At 52.7% G+C, this 17696-nt stretch overlaps 1 protein-coding gene across 1 annotated transcript in view; it reads left to right on the plus strand.

Annotated features, from left to right (window-relative positions):
- ZNRF3 (zinc and ring finger 3) overlaps window positions 1-15959 on the plus strand; it is a 147476-nt gene extending 131517 nt beyond the window's left edge. The window contains exons 3-9 of the mRNA XM_082355563.1: window positions 3634-3708; window positions 4124-4255; window positions 5602-5712; window positions 6657-6824; window positions 8428-8530; window positions 9199-10968; window positions 12377-15959. Of these exons, the coding sequence (XP_082211689.1) occupies window positions 3634-3708; window positions 4124-4255; window positions 5602-5712; window positions 6657-6824; window positions 8428-8530; window positions 9199-10968; window positions 12377-12420 (2403 nt within the window). The 3' untranslated portion in view covers window positions 12421-15959. The remainder of the gene's footprint in view (window positions 1-3633; window positions 3709-4123; window positions 4256-5601; window positions 5713-6656; window positions 6825-8427; window positions 8531-9198; window positions 10969-12376) is intronic.
- The last annotated feature ends 1737 nt before the right edge of the window (window positions 15960-17696 follow it).

Here is a 17696-nt window from a genome sequence, read left to right on the forward strand (position 1 = left end):
CAAAGGAGATTTGGGGCCATCTTTTGGGTTATTTCCGATTAAGGTTGTATACTATCGAAAGTTTTCCTACAATAAAGATTAGGCACTGGGGACGCCACGTCCAGTGCTTGACGAAGAAACGGATAAACGGGGGAATGGAATCTGTTCCCAGGGGCTCTGTGGAGTAGCTATGGGGTGGGACCAAGCCCCGAACCAAGTCTGGGTGTAACTGCACACACCGGGGAGAGCACCAGGTCCATTCCTGATTGGAATTCCTGAATTTAATTGAAACCCAAGCAGACTCTAGGCTGTAGGTTTTCTCACCCACAAGGTGGTAATGGGACTATTCTTATCAGAATGCCCCCCATGCATCCAGAAATTCACAAGCCCCCTGCATTGAGAGTGTGGAGTCTTAACCACTGGACCGCCAGGGAAGTCCCAAGACTCAAACATATTGATAGAAGCGCTTTCTTAGGGGAAAACCACATCCACATTCAGGGAGCAGTAACCCAAGAGTATGGTCCAGGCAGGTTTGCTTTCAATTAGAATAAACGTTTAGTGAATAACCATAGGAGTCTCGCATTGCGATAAGTGCCAGCCACGTAAGATCCTGTCTTCTAGAGCTTGACCTTTTGTACTTTGCAAGATGTAAGTCTGCAGATGTTTGTGCTTTTGCTACGTGTCTCAGTGGCTGTGACAACTGTCTAGCCTCAGGTCTCACAGCCCTGGAAAGGTAAATGAGAGACCATGACAACCTTTTTTTTTTTTTTTTAAGAATTTCACTTTTTTATCTATTTATTTATTTATTTTTGGCTGTGTTGGGTCTTCGTTTCTGTGCGAGGGCTTTCTCTAGTTGCGGCAAGCGGGGGCCACTCTTCATCGCGGTGCGAGGGCCTCTCACTATCGTGGCCTCTCTCGTCGCAGAGCACAGGCTCCAGACACGCAGGCTCAGTAGTTGTGGCTCACGGGCCCAGTTGCTCCGCGGCATGTGGGATCTTCCCAGACCAGGGCTCGAACCCATGTCCGCTGCATTGGCAGGCAGATTCTTAACCACTGCGCCACCAGGGAAGCCCCCATGACAACCTTTTATTCCTCATTCTGCTGCGGGGCTTGTGGTCACCTGCTGGCTGGTGCCAACCTGTCCTGGCCTGATGGAAGCAGCAGCGGTGATGAAGGGTGGGGAACACCTGTGTGAGTGGGGTGAGGGGAAGGGCGAGCAGAGGTCAGTAGGCAAGGCCTTCAGCTGCTTCTGGGAGGCCTTGCCAGGACATCCCACCTGCTTTCTGCTGCTCACACCCTTCTCATGCTCTTCTTCCCAATCCGGTCTGTGCACAGGTCAAGGGTAACTGCCCTCTCCAACTGAAGCCCAGTGACCAGTGACCTTCATCTAGCAACAGGCACCAGGCTGCATCTTTCTCAGCCTTTTGTTGAAACAGCCTTATTCTGAGAAATTTGGACGTTGGGTGTGTGCCTTTATAAAGATAAGGTTTTGAAATAATATTCCAGCCCAAGCTTGACTGGAGAAAACAGTGAAAGATCTAACATATGAAGACATGTTCAAGGATGCCTCATCAATTTTTAAACTGAAAATGTGTGGCAAGGGGGAAAGTATGACCAAGTAGTGTTCTGTGTTTTCATTTGTTTTGGGAATAGTGTGATCAACGTGTCGTTCATGGCGAGGAGCTCCCAAGCAAGAGGGAGCTGCACGCACAGTTCCCTCAGGTGCTGTTTGATGTGCTCAAGCAGGGAACAAAAGCCAAATAAAGGAACGAGAAGTTCTGTTTATTTCCTCGTTTGTGGTGCTGTCCCTCAGGGCCCTCTGCGTCCCTGAATTTGTGAACACGGCTGGGCTACCCCGTGAGACTGGCACCCACTTGCTGTTAGTTAACTCTGGAGCCCCCGAGGGCCTGTTGACCTCAGGCAAAGGGGTCTGTGCCCCTAAAGAGCTTTATGGAGGAAAGTGACACCACCTGGCCCCGAACTTTCTCACTGGGCCATCATGTCCTCTCGCTGGAGGCAAGTGACAGCTGTTGCAGCTCTTTCTGCGTCGCTCTGGACAGTCCCTTGCCTCCTTGAGTGGCCAAGACTGGGAACTGGAAGGGACCCTAGTCCTCATGACACAGGCTCCCTCCTCCTTTTACAGATGGGGAAACTGAGGCTGGGGCTGAAAGAGACTCTGACTCGCCCACCACTGGCAGCTTGTCTGGCAGAGATGGAGACAGCACCCAGGGGCCCCTCCTGATGCAGCGTGCTGGCGGGGAAACGGGGTGGGACGGGCAAGCGGCAGAGCAGACTAAATACATTGAATCTCAGTTCAACAGGAAAGGGTCCCCAGCAGAACAAGGACAGCTTCTGCAGCACAGCACTCAGGTGTCTGAGCTTGTTCAGTTGCGGAGGACTTTGCTGCATCCCTGACAATCCACCGTCCTGCTTATTTAGTACCAAGTACAGGGAGCTGTCTTGTTGTAGAAGCTGTGAGGTAAGACCGCCCTCTGGTGGCTGATGGAGCCATTGCTCTAGCCACATTCTGGTCTAAGGCTCAGTGTTGCTTTCCTGTGCGGAAGGAATTCAGATTTTATTCCTTCTCAAGCACTCTGGCTCACAGAGACTTTCTTGATCTCTGAGTACTAGCCATCATTTGCCCATCTTATAGGGGGTTTGGTTTTTGTTTTGAGCCCTCCCCCCACCCGTTAGAGGTGTCTCGCTTCCCTAACGAGATTCAGGTTCCTATAAGCAAGGATTATGTCTTACGTCTTGTTCTTCCTCAGCTTCTACCTGTTGTCCCCTTAGCTGGACATGAAATTAGAAGGTTCACTGGGGTGGAAAGGAATCCTTTCCTCCAAAAGAGAATCCCACCCCTTCTCATTTGTTCCTAAAACGTTCTAATCTCATCTCTGATCAGTAGTTCCCCAAGTGGTTGAATCATCAGAATCCCTCAGAAAACCTTCAGAACTCAGTTTCCTGGGCCTTACTCCAGCCCTGCTGAATCAGTCTCTGTGGTTTGAGCCAGGAAATCTGCTTTACAAACTTCCCAAGTGGTTTCTGATGTGCAGCCAGGTTTGGCAGCCAACTGCTCTAAATCCCCACTTACAATTATTTCTCGTAGCTTTTCCCCCGACAGCATGTCCAAAGGTCTTTAGCTTATGTCACTTATTAAAATTGACCGTTTTGAGATTCCTTCGGAAATATTCAGTACGTTCCTCTAACTGCGGTGCTGGATGATGTGGGGAGGAAGCAGGACCGCAAGAGAAGGACCAAAGGCATTTGCTTTAGCTGCCAACGGCCCTGTGTTCATAGCAGAAAATACTGAAACCAATACCTTTATGCTGACTGGGCAGGTTGCTGATTTGTAGTTTGATTTTAAGATTTAGGCTGGATAGGGAGACAAAGGTTAATTGAGTACCCAGCTATTTATTTTCACCATTTCTAACTCATTTGGTTCCCAGGATAACTGTACAAGGTGCTATTGCCCACCCCCACCCCCCTTTTTTTTTAAACAGATGGGCAAGTTGAGGCTTAGGAAAGTTAGTAACTCACCCAGTCACATAAATTGGTGACTGTCAGATTCTGCATTCGAATACAGGTCTGATTTCCAAGTCCAGCTTCGGAAAGGTAAGGACCAGGGTGCCAACCTGCTCTTTTTCACTCTGCCAGGCCAAGCGAGCCGTGCAGCGGGGAGCCACTGCAGTCATCTTCGATGTGTCTGAAAACCCAGAAGCTATCGACCAGGTAAGCTCCTCGGGCCAGGCCAATGCTGCAGTGTCCCTGAGAGAAGCACCTCCTTTACTTAGCCTGGCTTCTCACGGTCATGTCACCCTCATCCTCAGGGCCCTTTCGCTTGTCTGCCCTCGTTAGTTATCCGTGTTTGCACATCACACTCCAAGGCAAGTGTATCAAGAGGGGTAAGAGCCAAGAAGTTGAGGGTTGGTGAGGCATTTTCAAAGACCCTTCTGGGGTCCCGCTCCATCCTAAAAGGGGCATCATCCTCAGCCTCGTCCTTCTGGGAGCTCCAAGCCTATGATGCTTGAGGAGTTTGAGGATTTCCAAAAGGGTATTTCATGTTCTTTTCCTCCAGCCTTTCTTTCTCTTTCCTGCTTCTTGAAGTAATTATGTCTTCTAACCAGGACCTCCTCTCCTTCCTTAGCTAAACCAGGGGTCAGAAGACCCACTCAAGAGGCCAGTGGTGTACGTGAAGGGCGCAGACGCCATCAAGCTGATGAACATTGTCAACAAGCAGAAAGTGGCTCGAGCAAGGATCCAGCACCGCCCTCCTCGAGTGAGCCTCCGCTGGCCACGCCGCCACCTTCCCTGCTACCGCCTGTGCCTTAATCCCCTTTGGGCTTTGGCCTTTTGCTCCTGCCTTCTTTCCATCTACAATGCTGATGCGCCCCAGGTTCCTGCAGGTTTAGATCAGACGTAAGGCTGGAGGCCAGGGAGAAAGTTCACCCGGCTCCTCTAGAGGGGATTTGAAAAGTCCTTCCAGAGATAGGTGATTTGTGACCAAATGTCTCTTCCACCCGGCATCCCCTCTAGGTAACCTCCTGTCCTTTTTTCTCTTCTGTCCCATCTCCCTGTGAAAGGCTAACTGAGGAGCACTGAAGGGAAGGACACCCCGCACTCAGCTTCCTGTATCTCCCTCCTTCTGTCTGGCCTAGACTAGAGGATAAGGCCTGTGCTTCCTTCTTCCTATGGGGCAAATGCATTACTGAAACCCCCTAACTTGTATTTGATTCTGGAAAAGTAAGCTTTCAACAGGCATTGGGGCTCACGACTTCCAGGTGGTTAATGAATAGCTTCATTTTTTAGGCTTCTCTTAGGTGTATTAAAGGGACACTGCTGGCATCTTTTGCCCAACCTCAGGCTGAAGATTCTAGGAACCTGGGACAGGTGCCCCACAGATGGTTTATTTCCTCCTCACGAATGTTGTAATATTCACATAGAGGATGGGTCTTTTGCACAAAATATCCGGATACCCATAGTGTTGAATTAGCAAAACTCCATTCCTGTTGGCTAAACACGTCCCAGATGAGGTAACTTTAAGGTTTTAGGAGGCAGTGTGCCATGAGGAAAAGGTAAGAACTAAAACTAGAGGGAGTTTGCAAAAGAACTGACTTGCTGGCTGCTTTTTAAAGGAAAAAAGAGCGCTTTGGTAAATATGACTCATTGTAGTGGAAGCTGATATTTGTGGAAGCAGCATACAATTTTCTGAGTTGTTGTAAACCATTAATTATATGGTTAGTAATCACTGTTCCCTCAAAACATGACACTCACTCCTTTGTCCCATAAATGTGATATTTGTGTTTATTTGGAAGGGCCGCTCCTACCGGTTACGGTGAACTTTGCGCTATTCTGCAGGGAGCGAGGCTCTGTGAACAGAGTTCTCTTGGCTGTTAGGAGGCCTGGCTGAGACCGCTGCGGCCTCCCCGGGCCACACTGCGGGGCACTACCTGGGCCTGGATAGCACACTGTGTGTGTGTTAGCAGAACCCCACATGTGCCCTGCAAAGGAAGGGAAATGCAGCCCGGTGGCCCCATCCTTCTCCCGACCAGGGCTGACCCAGCCCATGTGCCAATCCCCAGGCTGAAGAGAGCTGTGACTCACTGTGTCTGTGTTCTGTTCCAGCAACCCACGGAATACTTTGATATGGGGATCTTCCTGGCCTTCTTCGTCGTGGTCTCCTTGGTCTGCCTCATCCTCCTTGTCAAAATCAAGCTGAAGCAGCGACGCAGTCAGGTAACTCAGAGAAGCCTGTGAGTGTTCATCCCTGCTGCCCCTTTGCCGGTGCAAACCTGGTCCTGAGCCCTGCAGCCTGTTCCCAGTGGCCTAGAACCAACAAAGATGGAGAAAAACCAGAGCAAAGCTTATAGCACTGTGTCATCTCTATTCCGAAAGGGCCAGTCCTACAAAGCCCGAGCCCTGGGGCCGTTTCCAGCCAGGGGTTTTTCCAAAGAAATGTTTAAATGTCAACCTGGAGCCCTAGAGCCCTGCTCCTCAAATATGATCTTGGGACCAGCAGCATCAGCATCACCTGGGAGCTTTTGGCAGAAATGCAGAATCTCAGGCCCCACCTCAGACCTGCTTCATCCGACTCTGCATCTACCAAGCTCTCCAGGCGATTCTCAATAAACAGAGTAGCCGCCCTAGTGCCCCAGCCGGCACACCACTGTGTGCTTGTAGGAAGGAAGGATTTGGGGGTAGAGGGCAATGGGAGGATACTCGGGAATCTAGATCCTCAGAGGTGTAGCAGTGTGATGTCCACAGCGAGAGACGGTGGACCTGGGCGCTGAGTTCTCTCGAGGATGGGTGGCCATCACCAACGGAGCAGCAGCTGACGTTTGTCGAGTGGGCCTGGTTTGCCAAGTGCTGGGCGCCCCCATGCATGGTCTCATTTGCCCTCAGACCATTCTCCAATGAAGGGAGGAACCCTTAGCACAGAGCAGAGTTGGCCAAATAATTAGAGTAGACCTCTGCTGGTACTGCTGCTTAGGCTGATGTGGTGGACACTTGGGAGTCTAGAAGATCTGTGCTCTTGTGCTGTGGCCTCTGAATCTTTAGTGATTTCTCAGAAGTCCGTCCTGGCCTGATGGAGACTAGTGTTTGGCCGACCATGGCCCCAGGGGTGACTACTGCTGTTAACGTGTCCCAGACCCTAACATGGACCACGTTCTGCTGTGCAGAATTCCATGAACAGACTGGCCGTGCAGGCCCTGGAGAAGATGGAAACCAGGAAGTTCAACTCCAAGAGCAAGGGGCGCCGGGAGGGGAGCTGCGGGGCCCTGGACACGCTCAGCAGCAGCTCCACGTCCGACTGTGCCATCTGCCTGGAGAAGTACATCGATGGAGAGGTAACGGCAGAGGCGGGGCCAGTCCTGGTGGGGATGAGGTAGACGGGCCCGCAAATGGAAGGGGAAGGGCTTTTCCCACAGGGGAAGGGCCGAGCCGCCTAGGTCTCCAGGGGACGTCCTGAGACCTTCAAACTGCTATTCCCTCCCTCCCCCCCGGAAGGGGGTGGCCACACACACAGACACTCTCTCCAGGGGACCGAGCTGAACATAGGTGATTTCGGAAGTTGATCGGAAATACATAATGGGCCAGAAAACGTCTAGTTTTAAGAACATTTACACTTAATTTCAGAATTGCTCTTCTGAAAACTCTGGCACTTGACTTGATACAAACCTCTCTTACAAAGCTGTATGGAACGTTTACGTTTTTAAAGAGAGAAGGGATGTGATGTCCCCTTTTTTGTTATAGCTTTTTTCTGAAAATTTCAAACTTTCAGAAAAGTTGCAAGAATCAGACAATGAATGCTGCATCATTCACCTAGAATCACCCATTGTTAACATTTTGCCACATTTGCTTCATCTCCTTCTGGATAGAGGCGTGCATATACACACACATTTTGGGGAGTGGGGAGCAAACCACTTCAGAATTAGTTGCAGGCATTTGATGCCCCTTTGATGAACGTGTCCCGCCGCTGTGTAGACTGTTGGATGAAAAAAGAGGTTTTGCAGAGGCCTTCAGATGAATAGTCTCACATAGTCTCTACCTGCAGACTGCCTGAGTTCTCATCTGGGCCCAGGAGGGTTCTAGCTTTGTGATCTTGGGCAAATGACTTTATTCTCTGTGCCTATGCTTGTGACATGGGCCCGAGACTGACCTGTACTCCAGGTGATCACAAAGGTTACACGAGAAAATCCAGGTAGGACTCTTGCCACGGTCAGGCACAGCCTTAGGTGTTAGTTTGAATGTTACTGCATTGAGCTGGTCAGAGAATGGAAAATCAAAGTAAAATTAGCAAGTTTGGAGGGTGCTTTGGGCTCAGGAACTTTAGAGGTGGTTCTGCCTGCCTCAGAACCCCATTACCTCCTCTCCACGTCGGGTGCTTTGTTATTAACTGTGTGCCCCCAGGTGAGTGCTGAGGGTCCAGTGAAGGGGAGGACGGGAGAACTTTGCCCCCTTGCTGCCCCACCTGTCAATCATGAGTCCCGGGCATCTTCCTTTCTACCCGCCGCATTTTGGGTATCTGGAGCCAGCCACCATCCCAGAAGTGCAGAAGGTTTTGGGGTGTATGTAGCCATCCTTCCATACCCCCAGGCTCACCATTTGCACTAGCATACAGCTCTGGCGGTCCCGTGTGTGTGGTGTGGGTGTGAGTGCCCTCCTCACAAGAAAGGAGCTTGCTTCCTCCCTCAACACCAAGCACCGTGGTTGGAGCTGGCTGATGGTCCGTGTCTTTCTCCCTAGAATCCGTGTGTGGGCCCTGACTCCAGGGAACGGAGCCCACTTGTAGCTAGAGATGGGGAGGGGGAGCCTCTGGGCACTGCCACAGTGAACTGGGCTCCGTGGTCCACTCCAGGCTCCACGGGAAGAAGCACGTGCAGGGCTGAAGACAGCACCGCCCTCTGCCTGTGCCCTCCCTTCAGGCTGTGTGTCCTCTCTCCCTCCCAGGAGCTGCGGGTCATCCCCTGTACTCACCGCTTTCACAGGAAGTGCGTGGACCCGTGGCTGCTGCAGCACCACACCTGCCCCCACTGTCGACACAACATCATAGGTAATTCTCCGCTGCCTCTGTTGTTGCTGGAGTGTCACTGTCTTTACCGAGTACCCAGCAGGAGCAGGACACGTGCTGGGGAGCGAGCAAACCACCGCAGCATTGCCGCCTGGACTTGGAGGCGTGGGGGCTTGGGGTTTGGAGGCCTCTGAAGAATCACCCTGAGTTTGGGTTCTGGCTTTGACATGAACTGGCTTCCTGACCTTGGGCCAGGCACCCGGCCTCTCCAGGCCCTGGGCCCACAATCTCTTCAGCGGGATGACAGCGGTGACGCTTGCTATGCCTGGTACCTCGGGGTTGTGATGCTGCTGCTGCCTCCCTGTGGTGGTGGATGAGGGCCCGGAAGCCAGGGTGCCCTCCAGGTAGCTGCTCTCCCAAGAGGGAAAATGCCTTTCCTCTCCGTGTCCCTGTTGCTCTCTCGAGCCTTATGCCGTGCAGAGCAGCTGGGAGGTGGGAGATGGACCCTGACAGGAGTGACCACCTTTCCAGTGGAGAAGCACGAGGCCTCTACCCGCGTGGCCGGGTTTGGTGGCAGCTTAGAATGGGCCATGGTCGTGAGACTGGGCACCTTGGCGCCGGCCGCCTCAGTCTGTGCCCGCATCCGCCCCTCGAGCCCTTGGCCCCAGCGTGCTCGCCCCCCTGACCGCGTTTCCTCCGCCTCTCCCCAGAACAAAAGGGAAACCCGAGCGCCGTGTGCTTGGAGACCGGCAGCCTGGCGCGCGGCCGGCAGCAGAGGGTGATCTTGCCGGTGCACTACCCCGGCCGCGTACACAGGGCCAGCGCCATCCCCGCCTACCCCACGAGGACGAGCATGGACGCCCACGGGAACCCTGTCACGCTGCTGACCGTGGACCGGCGCGGGGAGCAGGGCCTCTTCCCGCCGCAGACCCCCACCTACATCCGCGGCTACCCGCCCCTCCACCTGGACCACAGCCTGGCCCCTCACCGCTGCGGCCTGGAGCACCGGCCCTACTCGCCGGCCCCCCCCTTCCGCAGGCCCAAGTTCGGCGGCCGCAGCTTCTCCAAGGCAGCTTGCTTCTCCCAGTATGAGACCATGTACCAGCACTACTACTTCCGGGGCCTCAGCTACCCCGAGCAGGAGGGGCAGCCCCCTCCCGGCCTCGCCCCCGGGGGCCCGGCTCGGGCCTTCCCCCCGGGCGGCGGGGGCGGCGGCGGCAGCGGCCTGCTCTTCGCCCCCGCGGTGCACGCGGCCCCGGCGTCGCACCTGGAGAGCGGCAGCGCGTCCAGCTTCAGCTGCTACCACGGCCACCGCTCGGTGTGCAGCGGCTACCTGGCCGACGGCCCGGGCAGCGACAGCAGCAGCAGCAGCGGCAGCTCGGGCCAGTGCCGCTGCTCCTCCAGCGACTCGGTGGTGGACTGCACGGAGGTCAGCAACCAGGGCGTGTACGGGAGCTGTTCCACCTTCCGCAGCTCTCTCAGCAGCGACTACGACCCCTTCGTCTACCGCAGCCGCAGCCCCTGTCGCGCCGGAGACGTGGGGGGCTCAGGCCGGGGGCCCGTGGTGCGCCTCGAGGGCTCCCCGCCCCCCGAGGAGCTCCGGGCTGCGGCCCGAGGCCCAGGTGCGGGGCGGGGAGAGCCCTGGCCCGGGCCCGCCTCTCCCTCGGGGGACCAGCTGTCCACCTGCAGCCTGGAGATGAACTACAGCAGTAGCTCCTCCCTGGAGCCCCGGGGGCCCAACAGCTCTACCTCAGAAGGGGGGCTCGAGGCCTCTCCCGGGGCCGCCCCGGACCTCAGGAGGACCTGGAAGGGGGCCCGGGAGGGGCCGACGTGTGCCTGCTGCTGTGAGCCCCAGACCCCCGCCCCAGACCCCGGAGCGGCAGCGGCTGGGGGCGGCCTCTTGTTCCTGGGCCCCCCGCCCTGTGAGGGCTGCAGTCCCCAGGGTGGGGAGTCACAGCCGGGGAGCTCCCAGGGCCGCTATGGCCTTCACCCGGACCATTTGCCCAGGACAGATGGGGTGAAGTACGAGGGCCTGCCCTGCTGCTTCTATGAAGAGAAGCAGGTGGCCCATGGCGGGGGCGGGGGCAGGGGCGGCGGCTGCTACACTGAGGACTGCTCGGTTCGCGTGCAGTACACGCTGGCCCAGGAGCTCCCGCCCAGCTGCCACCCCGGGGCCCGGGACCTGAGCCAGCGCATCCCCATCATTCCGGAGGATGTGGACTGTGACTTGGGCTTGCCCTCCGAATGCCAAGGGACCCGGGGCCTCGGCCCCTGGGGTGGGACGCTGCCAGGTCCGGATGCCCTGTGGCCCCACAGGGGCCTGGGAGCAGCCCAGCAAGAAGAGCGGGTTCCGTGCTGCCTGGCCAGGGCACCGCTGTCACCTCCCTGCCCTCCAGAGGATGTGGGGGCCCCTGGGGCCAGCTCCCCCAGCGCCCCCCAGGACACTCAGGACTCCAGCGCCACAGCCGCTGAGGCTGCAGGTGAGAGCGGGCGGTGACAGTAGGCCAGGATCTGGGTCTTCTCTCCACACAGTCACTTTCTGAGTGACTTTCTTGGTGCCCTTGGCTTTAAACACCATCCATACCTGATGATCTCCAAGTGTTACTCCCCAGTCCAGCCCTTCCTCTGGGCTCCAGACCTGCTGGGCCCTCTGCTTCCATGAGCTCTCCCCCAGATGCTGCAGAAGCATCCCACTTGATCCTGCCACAGCAGCGTCTCGAGTTCCTCCCTCTGCACCCCCTTCTCCAAGGCTCCCTACCCAGATGCTCAGACCAAAAGCCCAGGCCCCAGCCCTGAGCCTGCCCTGCCCCTCACGCTCCAGGGTCCTGGGCTTCTCAGCCTGTCTGTGAGAACCACATGTGCTGGTTTTCCCCTGGTCCAGAAAATTGAATCCCCAGAAAAATGAAACTTAGCAAAAGACATGCAAAACCCAAGTCCAGATTTTTTATTATTAGATTCAGCAGACATCATCAAATTGTGATAAAGTTGCCAAACCTTTTGTCTTCAGTAGTGAACAGTGTGCAGTCTAGCACCTTTGAGTAGCACTGGGACAATTCCATCTCCAAAGTAAACCCCACATGGATCTGCTCTGCTCCCCGCCTGCTGTCCGCAGCTGGGCCCGTTTCCTCTCTCCAGGGCGAGGGCAGTAGCCTTCTGACTGGTCTCCTGTGGCTGGTCTTGCCTTCTGTTCCACGTGGGCACCAGAGTCGTCTTTTTTAAAACATAAGTCTGTGTCTTTACACCAGAAAACACTGACTTGCCATTACCTTCCAAATTTTAGAAATGTACACCCCTCACCCAGGTCTGTATGATCAGGCCCTGCCACCGCCCCCAACCTCCTCCCGTGTCCCTCCTTGTTCACGACGTCAGCCGCCTTGCCCCCGTCCTGTTCCTCCAACGTGCCAGGCTCATTCCAGCCTCCAGGCTTCTCTACCGCTTCTCTCCTGCAGATCTTGGCTTAAGAGCCGCCCTCCAGCCCCCTCCGGGCTCACTCTCACACCCTCTGTTTACTTCCCAGGTTTTCACGATCTGAAATTACTTTGTTGTGAGGTGTGAGAGCTCCTCGATGGGGGTCTTCCCAGTGCCTGCAACAGGGCCCGAGGCACATCTTTTGTACATTGTGTTTTCATGCTGCCTAGGGTTTCCAGAAGGCTCTCCACACCCCGATGAGGGAGGCCGGGTCCCTAGAAGGCCCCCGTGCCCTCAGAAAGGGGGCTCCACTTCAGCCCTTTAGCATATACACAGTCCATCCAGTATCCAGAGCTGTCACTTCTGAGAGCCCACCACACGCTGGGATGGGCCCCCAGGTCCCTTGCCTCATCCCTGCATGTGGTGCCCAAAGCCTGCGGGGCCAGCCCCCTTCCCTGACGATTGTTCTCTGTCTCCCAGGACCGAGATCTCGCCCGGCCGACAGTGGCAGCCCTGGAGCCTGAGCTCAGAAGGAACTCTTCCGTGGAAATGGGAACTGTACGGAGACTCCAAACTCTGACTTCCTACAGAAAAAAAAAGAAAAAAAAAAAAGATTTTTTTAGCTTTGACAAACACAAAAGTGGTAAAAAAGAGAGCCCTCCTCAACCCAAAATGTGAGCCACGTGTGGCAACCCCTCCTCCCAATTAACAAACCAACAGACAAAATTCTCTTAGTCTTTTGCCTCTTGATAACATGTTACTCTTCTGTTTTGTAAAGTGTGTGTGCTTGGGGTTCGAGGTGTGTGGGATTGACTTCTCTGCTTTGTTTTTTAAGATATTATATGTAAATGTAAAAAGTTATTTAAATATATATTTTAAAGAACCCTAACCGCCAACTTTTGCTGAAAAAAAAAATCACTGCTGCATTAATTGAACCACATCATGTGTAGATACTGTTGTCTCCCTGGAGGGAGCTCAGGCCTTTGAAAAGCTCAGGGCTACACCTGCCTTAGAAAATGAACCAGAAACTTGAAGTAAAGCTAGTTGATATGGGTACAAACTCTGAGAACAATGCAATGCTGCCTCTTACTTTCTCGTGGCAAATCCCAACGTACAAAATGTCAGGCCTTCTCGGAAGCCATGCCTCTCCAGCCCGCACCTTCAGGCAGCTGATGGAAACAGCTTGGGGTCGGGTGGAAGGTCTGCAGCACTGCGGAGCCGGGACAAGCCATTGCTACGTAAGCCCCAGGGTGACAGGGACGATTCTGCGTAGTGTCCTCAGTCTGTCCCCTCTGGTCATCGTCCTAACTAGAAGGACAGAGTTTACAGTCCTGATTTTAGGCTTCCTGCCACTGGCTGCAGAGACGGCTCGACGGGGTGTGGGGGGAGAGACACCCAGGAGGAATGTACGTGCTTTTTGCAGCCTTGGTGTCTGCCCCAGCTGGGGGAGAGTGGGAATGGAGGGCGCCCCCGAGCGGGCCTGTGCGCATGCGTCCGTGTGCGCCCGGCCACACCCCCCCCCCCCCGGCTGCTTCCCGCGTTGGGCTGTCTTCCTGGGTGCGCGTCGCCGGGACCGATAGGGTCTGAGCTCCCTTTGAATGACAACGTTTCCCATCCCATTGCTTCAGGGTTGTTCAGCCCTCTGCCTCGTGGCTGAAATTGCTCATCTCGCCTGCAAATGTCTACTATCCTTTCTACCTAGTGCACTATTCTGTATTGATTCTCCATGAGACAGAGTGAAAGAGACTATCAGATAGTTTAGACCCAAAGGGTAGGTTTTTGTATACTGTTCCAACCTTTTGTTGTTTGTTGTTGCTGTTGTTGTTGTTTTAAGAGGGAAGAAGAGTTTAAAAACCCAAACCATTTTTAAAAAGATGTTTCCATTTTAAAAGGGAGAATCTAAAGCTATTTCAGATCAGGGATCGTTATCCTTTTTGTTCAGTGTATTTCTTGTTATTAAAAAATATTTTTAGAAGAAACTAATCACATTAGCCCTTGAGTTCGCTAACTCTTCTGGTCACTTCTGTTTATTCATTTATTCAGCAGGTGTTTGTTGTCATCTGAAATGCTCATTTGCTGAATAGGAACCTTGAGTCCTGGCACCCTGTAGGTGGGGAAGCAGAGACCCGCCCTGGGCTGCCAGGGGACTGTGACGGCTCTTCTCCAGTCAGGCCCAGGGAAGGTCAGCCCAGGGTCCACATTACAACGTTTTGAATGAGAATCTTACTGAATCCCTTTTTCTTAAAAGCCCCGGCCTGTGATGAGGAAATTTACTTACTTCCAGCCAGGATTTGTCAGAAAGAAATTCCAGCATCAAACGATTGAGCCATTTGCCATTAAGGAGCTCACTGTGGTGAGATTTGTCGTCCAGCCTCTGAGGTGCAGTCCCTTGGGGGCTGCCCCCACCCCCAGCCCCGCCTGTGCCCAGCACACCTGTTGGCGAGGGTGTGCGAAATGCCTGAGCCTGTGACACGTGATCTGGGCCGCCTTTATTCCTCGGGCCAGGAGTAGCAGCTGCTGAGGACAGCAGCTTGCATCTTGTGGTTTTAGGGAAGGGGTGGGGGGTATGGCTTCTAACGTGAACTACAAAAAGCAGCTTCTCATTGTTGAGTTTTTGTTTGTTTGTTTGTGGCTCTGTGTTTGTTTGTTTGTTTTTAATGCCTTTGAGTGCATATTATCTTCCTTGTCTGAAATCATACCCCCAAAGTGGCTTTCTTTAGCCCTGGCTGGAAAACCACTCCTCAGCAGCCTTAAGCAATAAATAGATGAGGAGAGCATGTGGCTTCAACTGGGCTTATTAAAATAAATGAGCCCAATTTTCATTTGAAAGAGCAGTAACTACAGATGGCCAAAAAAACCACATTTAATTTTCATAGTTTATAGGGTGGTAGAAACAGAAAAGTGAAACTTTCAGACTTTAAACCTCAGCCATTGTCTTAAATTTGTGTTGGGTCACCAGAGTATGGTGACCAACTATATCGCCTCACCATTCAAATCAAAAGAAATGTCTTCTTTGAAGTCATGAGACTCCAATAATGATGACAAGTACCTTTTCTCGGTGGCCTCTCAGTGGCATGTGGGAGTTATATAGCTATGGAAACTGGGAGCATCACATCTTCCATTGAGAGAGACACACACACACACACACACACACACACACACGCAGGAATGTGACTGTTGGGCGTGGTCCCGTGGCCCAGCCTCGGGTGTAGGACAGCCATGTAGACTGAAGAGTGCTAGAACCAGTTAAAAATGGGGGTTTGGGAGTTCTGGTCCACCAGGTACCTCTTTGTAGTAGACACAGCCCCAGGATGCTGGCCTTAACTCTCCGTCTCTTTGCCTCTCCCTAACCCTAACCCTAATCCTGACCCTAACCCTAACCCTAATCCTGACCCTAACCCTAACCCACGCCGTTTTATGACATGTCCACCACTCTGCTGTCCGCCCCTCACACCCTCCCTTACGTGCTGCTAGTTCCTACTCAAAGCTCATACAGGACTAATGCTTTTAAAATGAGGTCTAAAAAATAATTACTAATCAAGAGTATTATTTTTTAAACAGAACTGCCTTTTTCTATTCTTTATATAAACTCTATTGTGTTGGTCTAACAAGGCACTATTTTAAAATGTTTTTTTTTAAATTTCTCCCATAGCACTTAAAAGATATTTTGTAAAGACTTTGCTGTAAAGATTTTGTAATAAAGTGGTCTAAGGGCTCCTTCTCCAACATTACCATTTAAAAAAAAAATGTTTTAAAGGCTAGAAAACAACTTATGTATATTCTGTATATGTATAGCAGCACATTTCATTTATGGAAATATGTCCTCAGAATATTTATTTACTAATATATTTATCTTAAGCCATGTCTTATGTTGAGAGTGTGACGTTGGAATAATCATTGAAAATGACTAACATGAGGCCCTGTAAATACATGATAATTGCACACAGATTTTACATATTTGCCGACCAAAAATGATTTAAAACAAGTTGTAGTCTTCTATGGTTTTGTAACAAATTGTACAAATGACTGTAAAAAAAAATACAATTTTATCAAGTACATGTTATATATTGTCATTGCTCTATTTGGTAAAGGTCTACAGATTCCACAAAGGAGAGGTCTGCGTGAAGCAGGGCCTCATAATACCAGCTCGCTCATGGGAGCATCTGTGTAATTTCCTCTCCTGTTAACACAGAGTTCAGGTCATTAAGGATCCAGGTGGTGTCTGGGCAAGCATCCGAGAGACAGCGTTTGAGATTATGTCCCTGAGGTGGTGATAGGTTTTCTGCTCAGCCCTATGGGGGGAATGGTGGTCAATCCCAGCAGTCCACTTTTCGAACATAGGGACCGTAAACTGGGTATAACCATCGACTTCATCTGCCAAGCCTTTTCCTATCTGGAAGACTGAGGCCCTCCAGCCCCTCTCTAAGGAAAAGGGATTTGTAGGAAAAAAGCTTAAGCATCCAGCCTGGAAATGACCAAATCATGAAGGTGGAGAGGGGCCCTGAGTCTAAAGTGAATCTCGTACCCATCTGTCTTGTTTCCCGGGGAGGGTAGTCACTGATCTGTAAAGTGCTCTGAGATCGCATGGAAGGTGCAAAGTGGTGTTTATTCTTCAGACATCTAGCAGAGAATACCCTAATCCAGTGAGCTCCTGTCCCTATTTCTTGCTCCTTAACTTGGGCCATTTCTTGGGAGCAGCCTCCTCGTGGACCTCCGGCCTCTTCCTGCCTGGCAGTGGGTCCTTCTGAGCACCTTCAGGGGTGGCAGCCTGGCTGCAAAGAGCCTCCCAGGGCTTTTTCTTGATGGCCTTGCCCAGCTCCAAACCGGACCTCTCGGGGGTCCCTGAAGGATTCCACAGCATTGGCTCCACCACCATGTGGTGCAGAGCCCGGTGGCCCTCTGTGTGGAGGCCATGGATGGTGAATGCGTCCTCCGACAACTGCTGTCTCTTCCTGGTTTCCGGAAGTGAGGCTCGGCCCTTCCAGGACACTGTCCCAATGTCCCGGGGTAGCACTTGGGTGGCAGCCACATGTTCAGCATATCTGCTCTCAAGATCTTGGCAGAGTGTTACTTTTTTCTCCTTTGAACTTTCTTTACTCTAGCCAGGAAGAAAGCAGAGAAGTCAAAGCTAAAACTTGAGAAGGGAGCTCAGGATAATTATCTGGGATTTGTGTCCCCAAGTCTTGGTTACAGCCACAACCAACATTTGTCTAGCATGTTCTAGTTTACCGAATTCCTTCAGGGATACCGCTGCGAGCGTTTCCCCACAGCCCTGTAAGGTCAGCAGGAGACAGCTTTAAAGGCAAGGAAATTGGAATGGGTTTGCCCAAGGCCACACAGCCAGAAGGTGGACCATGGCTGTCACCTACTGAGTGCCACCCAGGACCCTAAGCATCTACTCTGTGCCAGGCTCTGCTCAAAAGCCCTTTGCATGCATTAACTCATTTCATCCTCGTGAAACCCTGTGAAGGAAGGGCTGTTTCTCCACATCTTATAGATGACAAAAACCAAGGTAGAAAGAGACTGAGCCCACAGTCCCCCACAATTACGGTCAGAGATGGGATTTGAACACTGACCACCTAGCTCCAGGGTGCATTCTGAGCTCTGCTGGCCACCATGGACTAATGGAGCTGGACTCAGATCAGGCCTCTGGACGCCAAGTTCTCCATGTGGAAGTTCATGGCCAGGTCTGTGGCTCAGCTCTGGGGTTCAAGCATGTGCATCTGAGCCTTTCCCATCCTCATTTTTGCTTCACATCAAGTTTCTTTTGTCTCCACTTCTGAAAGCCACTTTATCCTCC

Source organism: Balaenoptera borealis (genome assembly GCF_965194805.1).
Source record: "Balaenoptera borealis genome assembly, chromosome: 14".
In the NCBI taxonomy this organism is placed as follows: domain Eukaryota; kingdom Metazoa; phylum Chordata; class Mammalia; order Artiodactyla; family Balaenopteridae; genus Balaenoptera; species Balaenoptera borealis.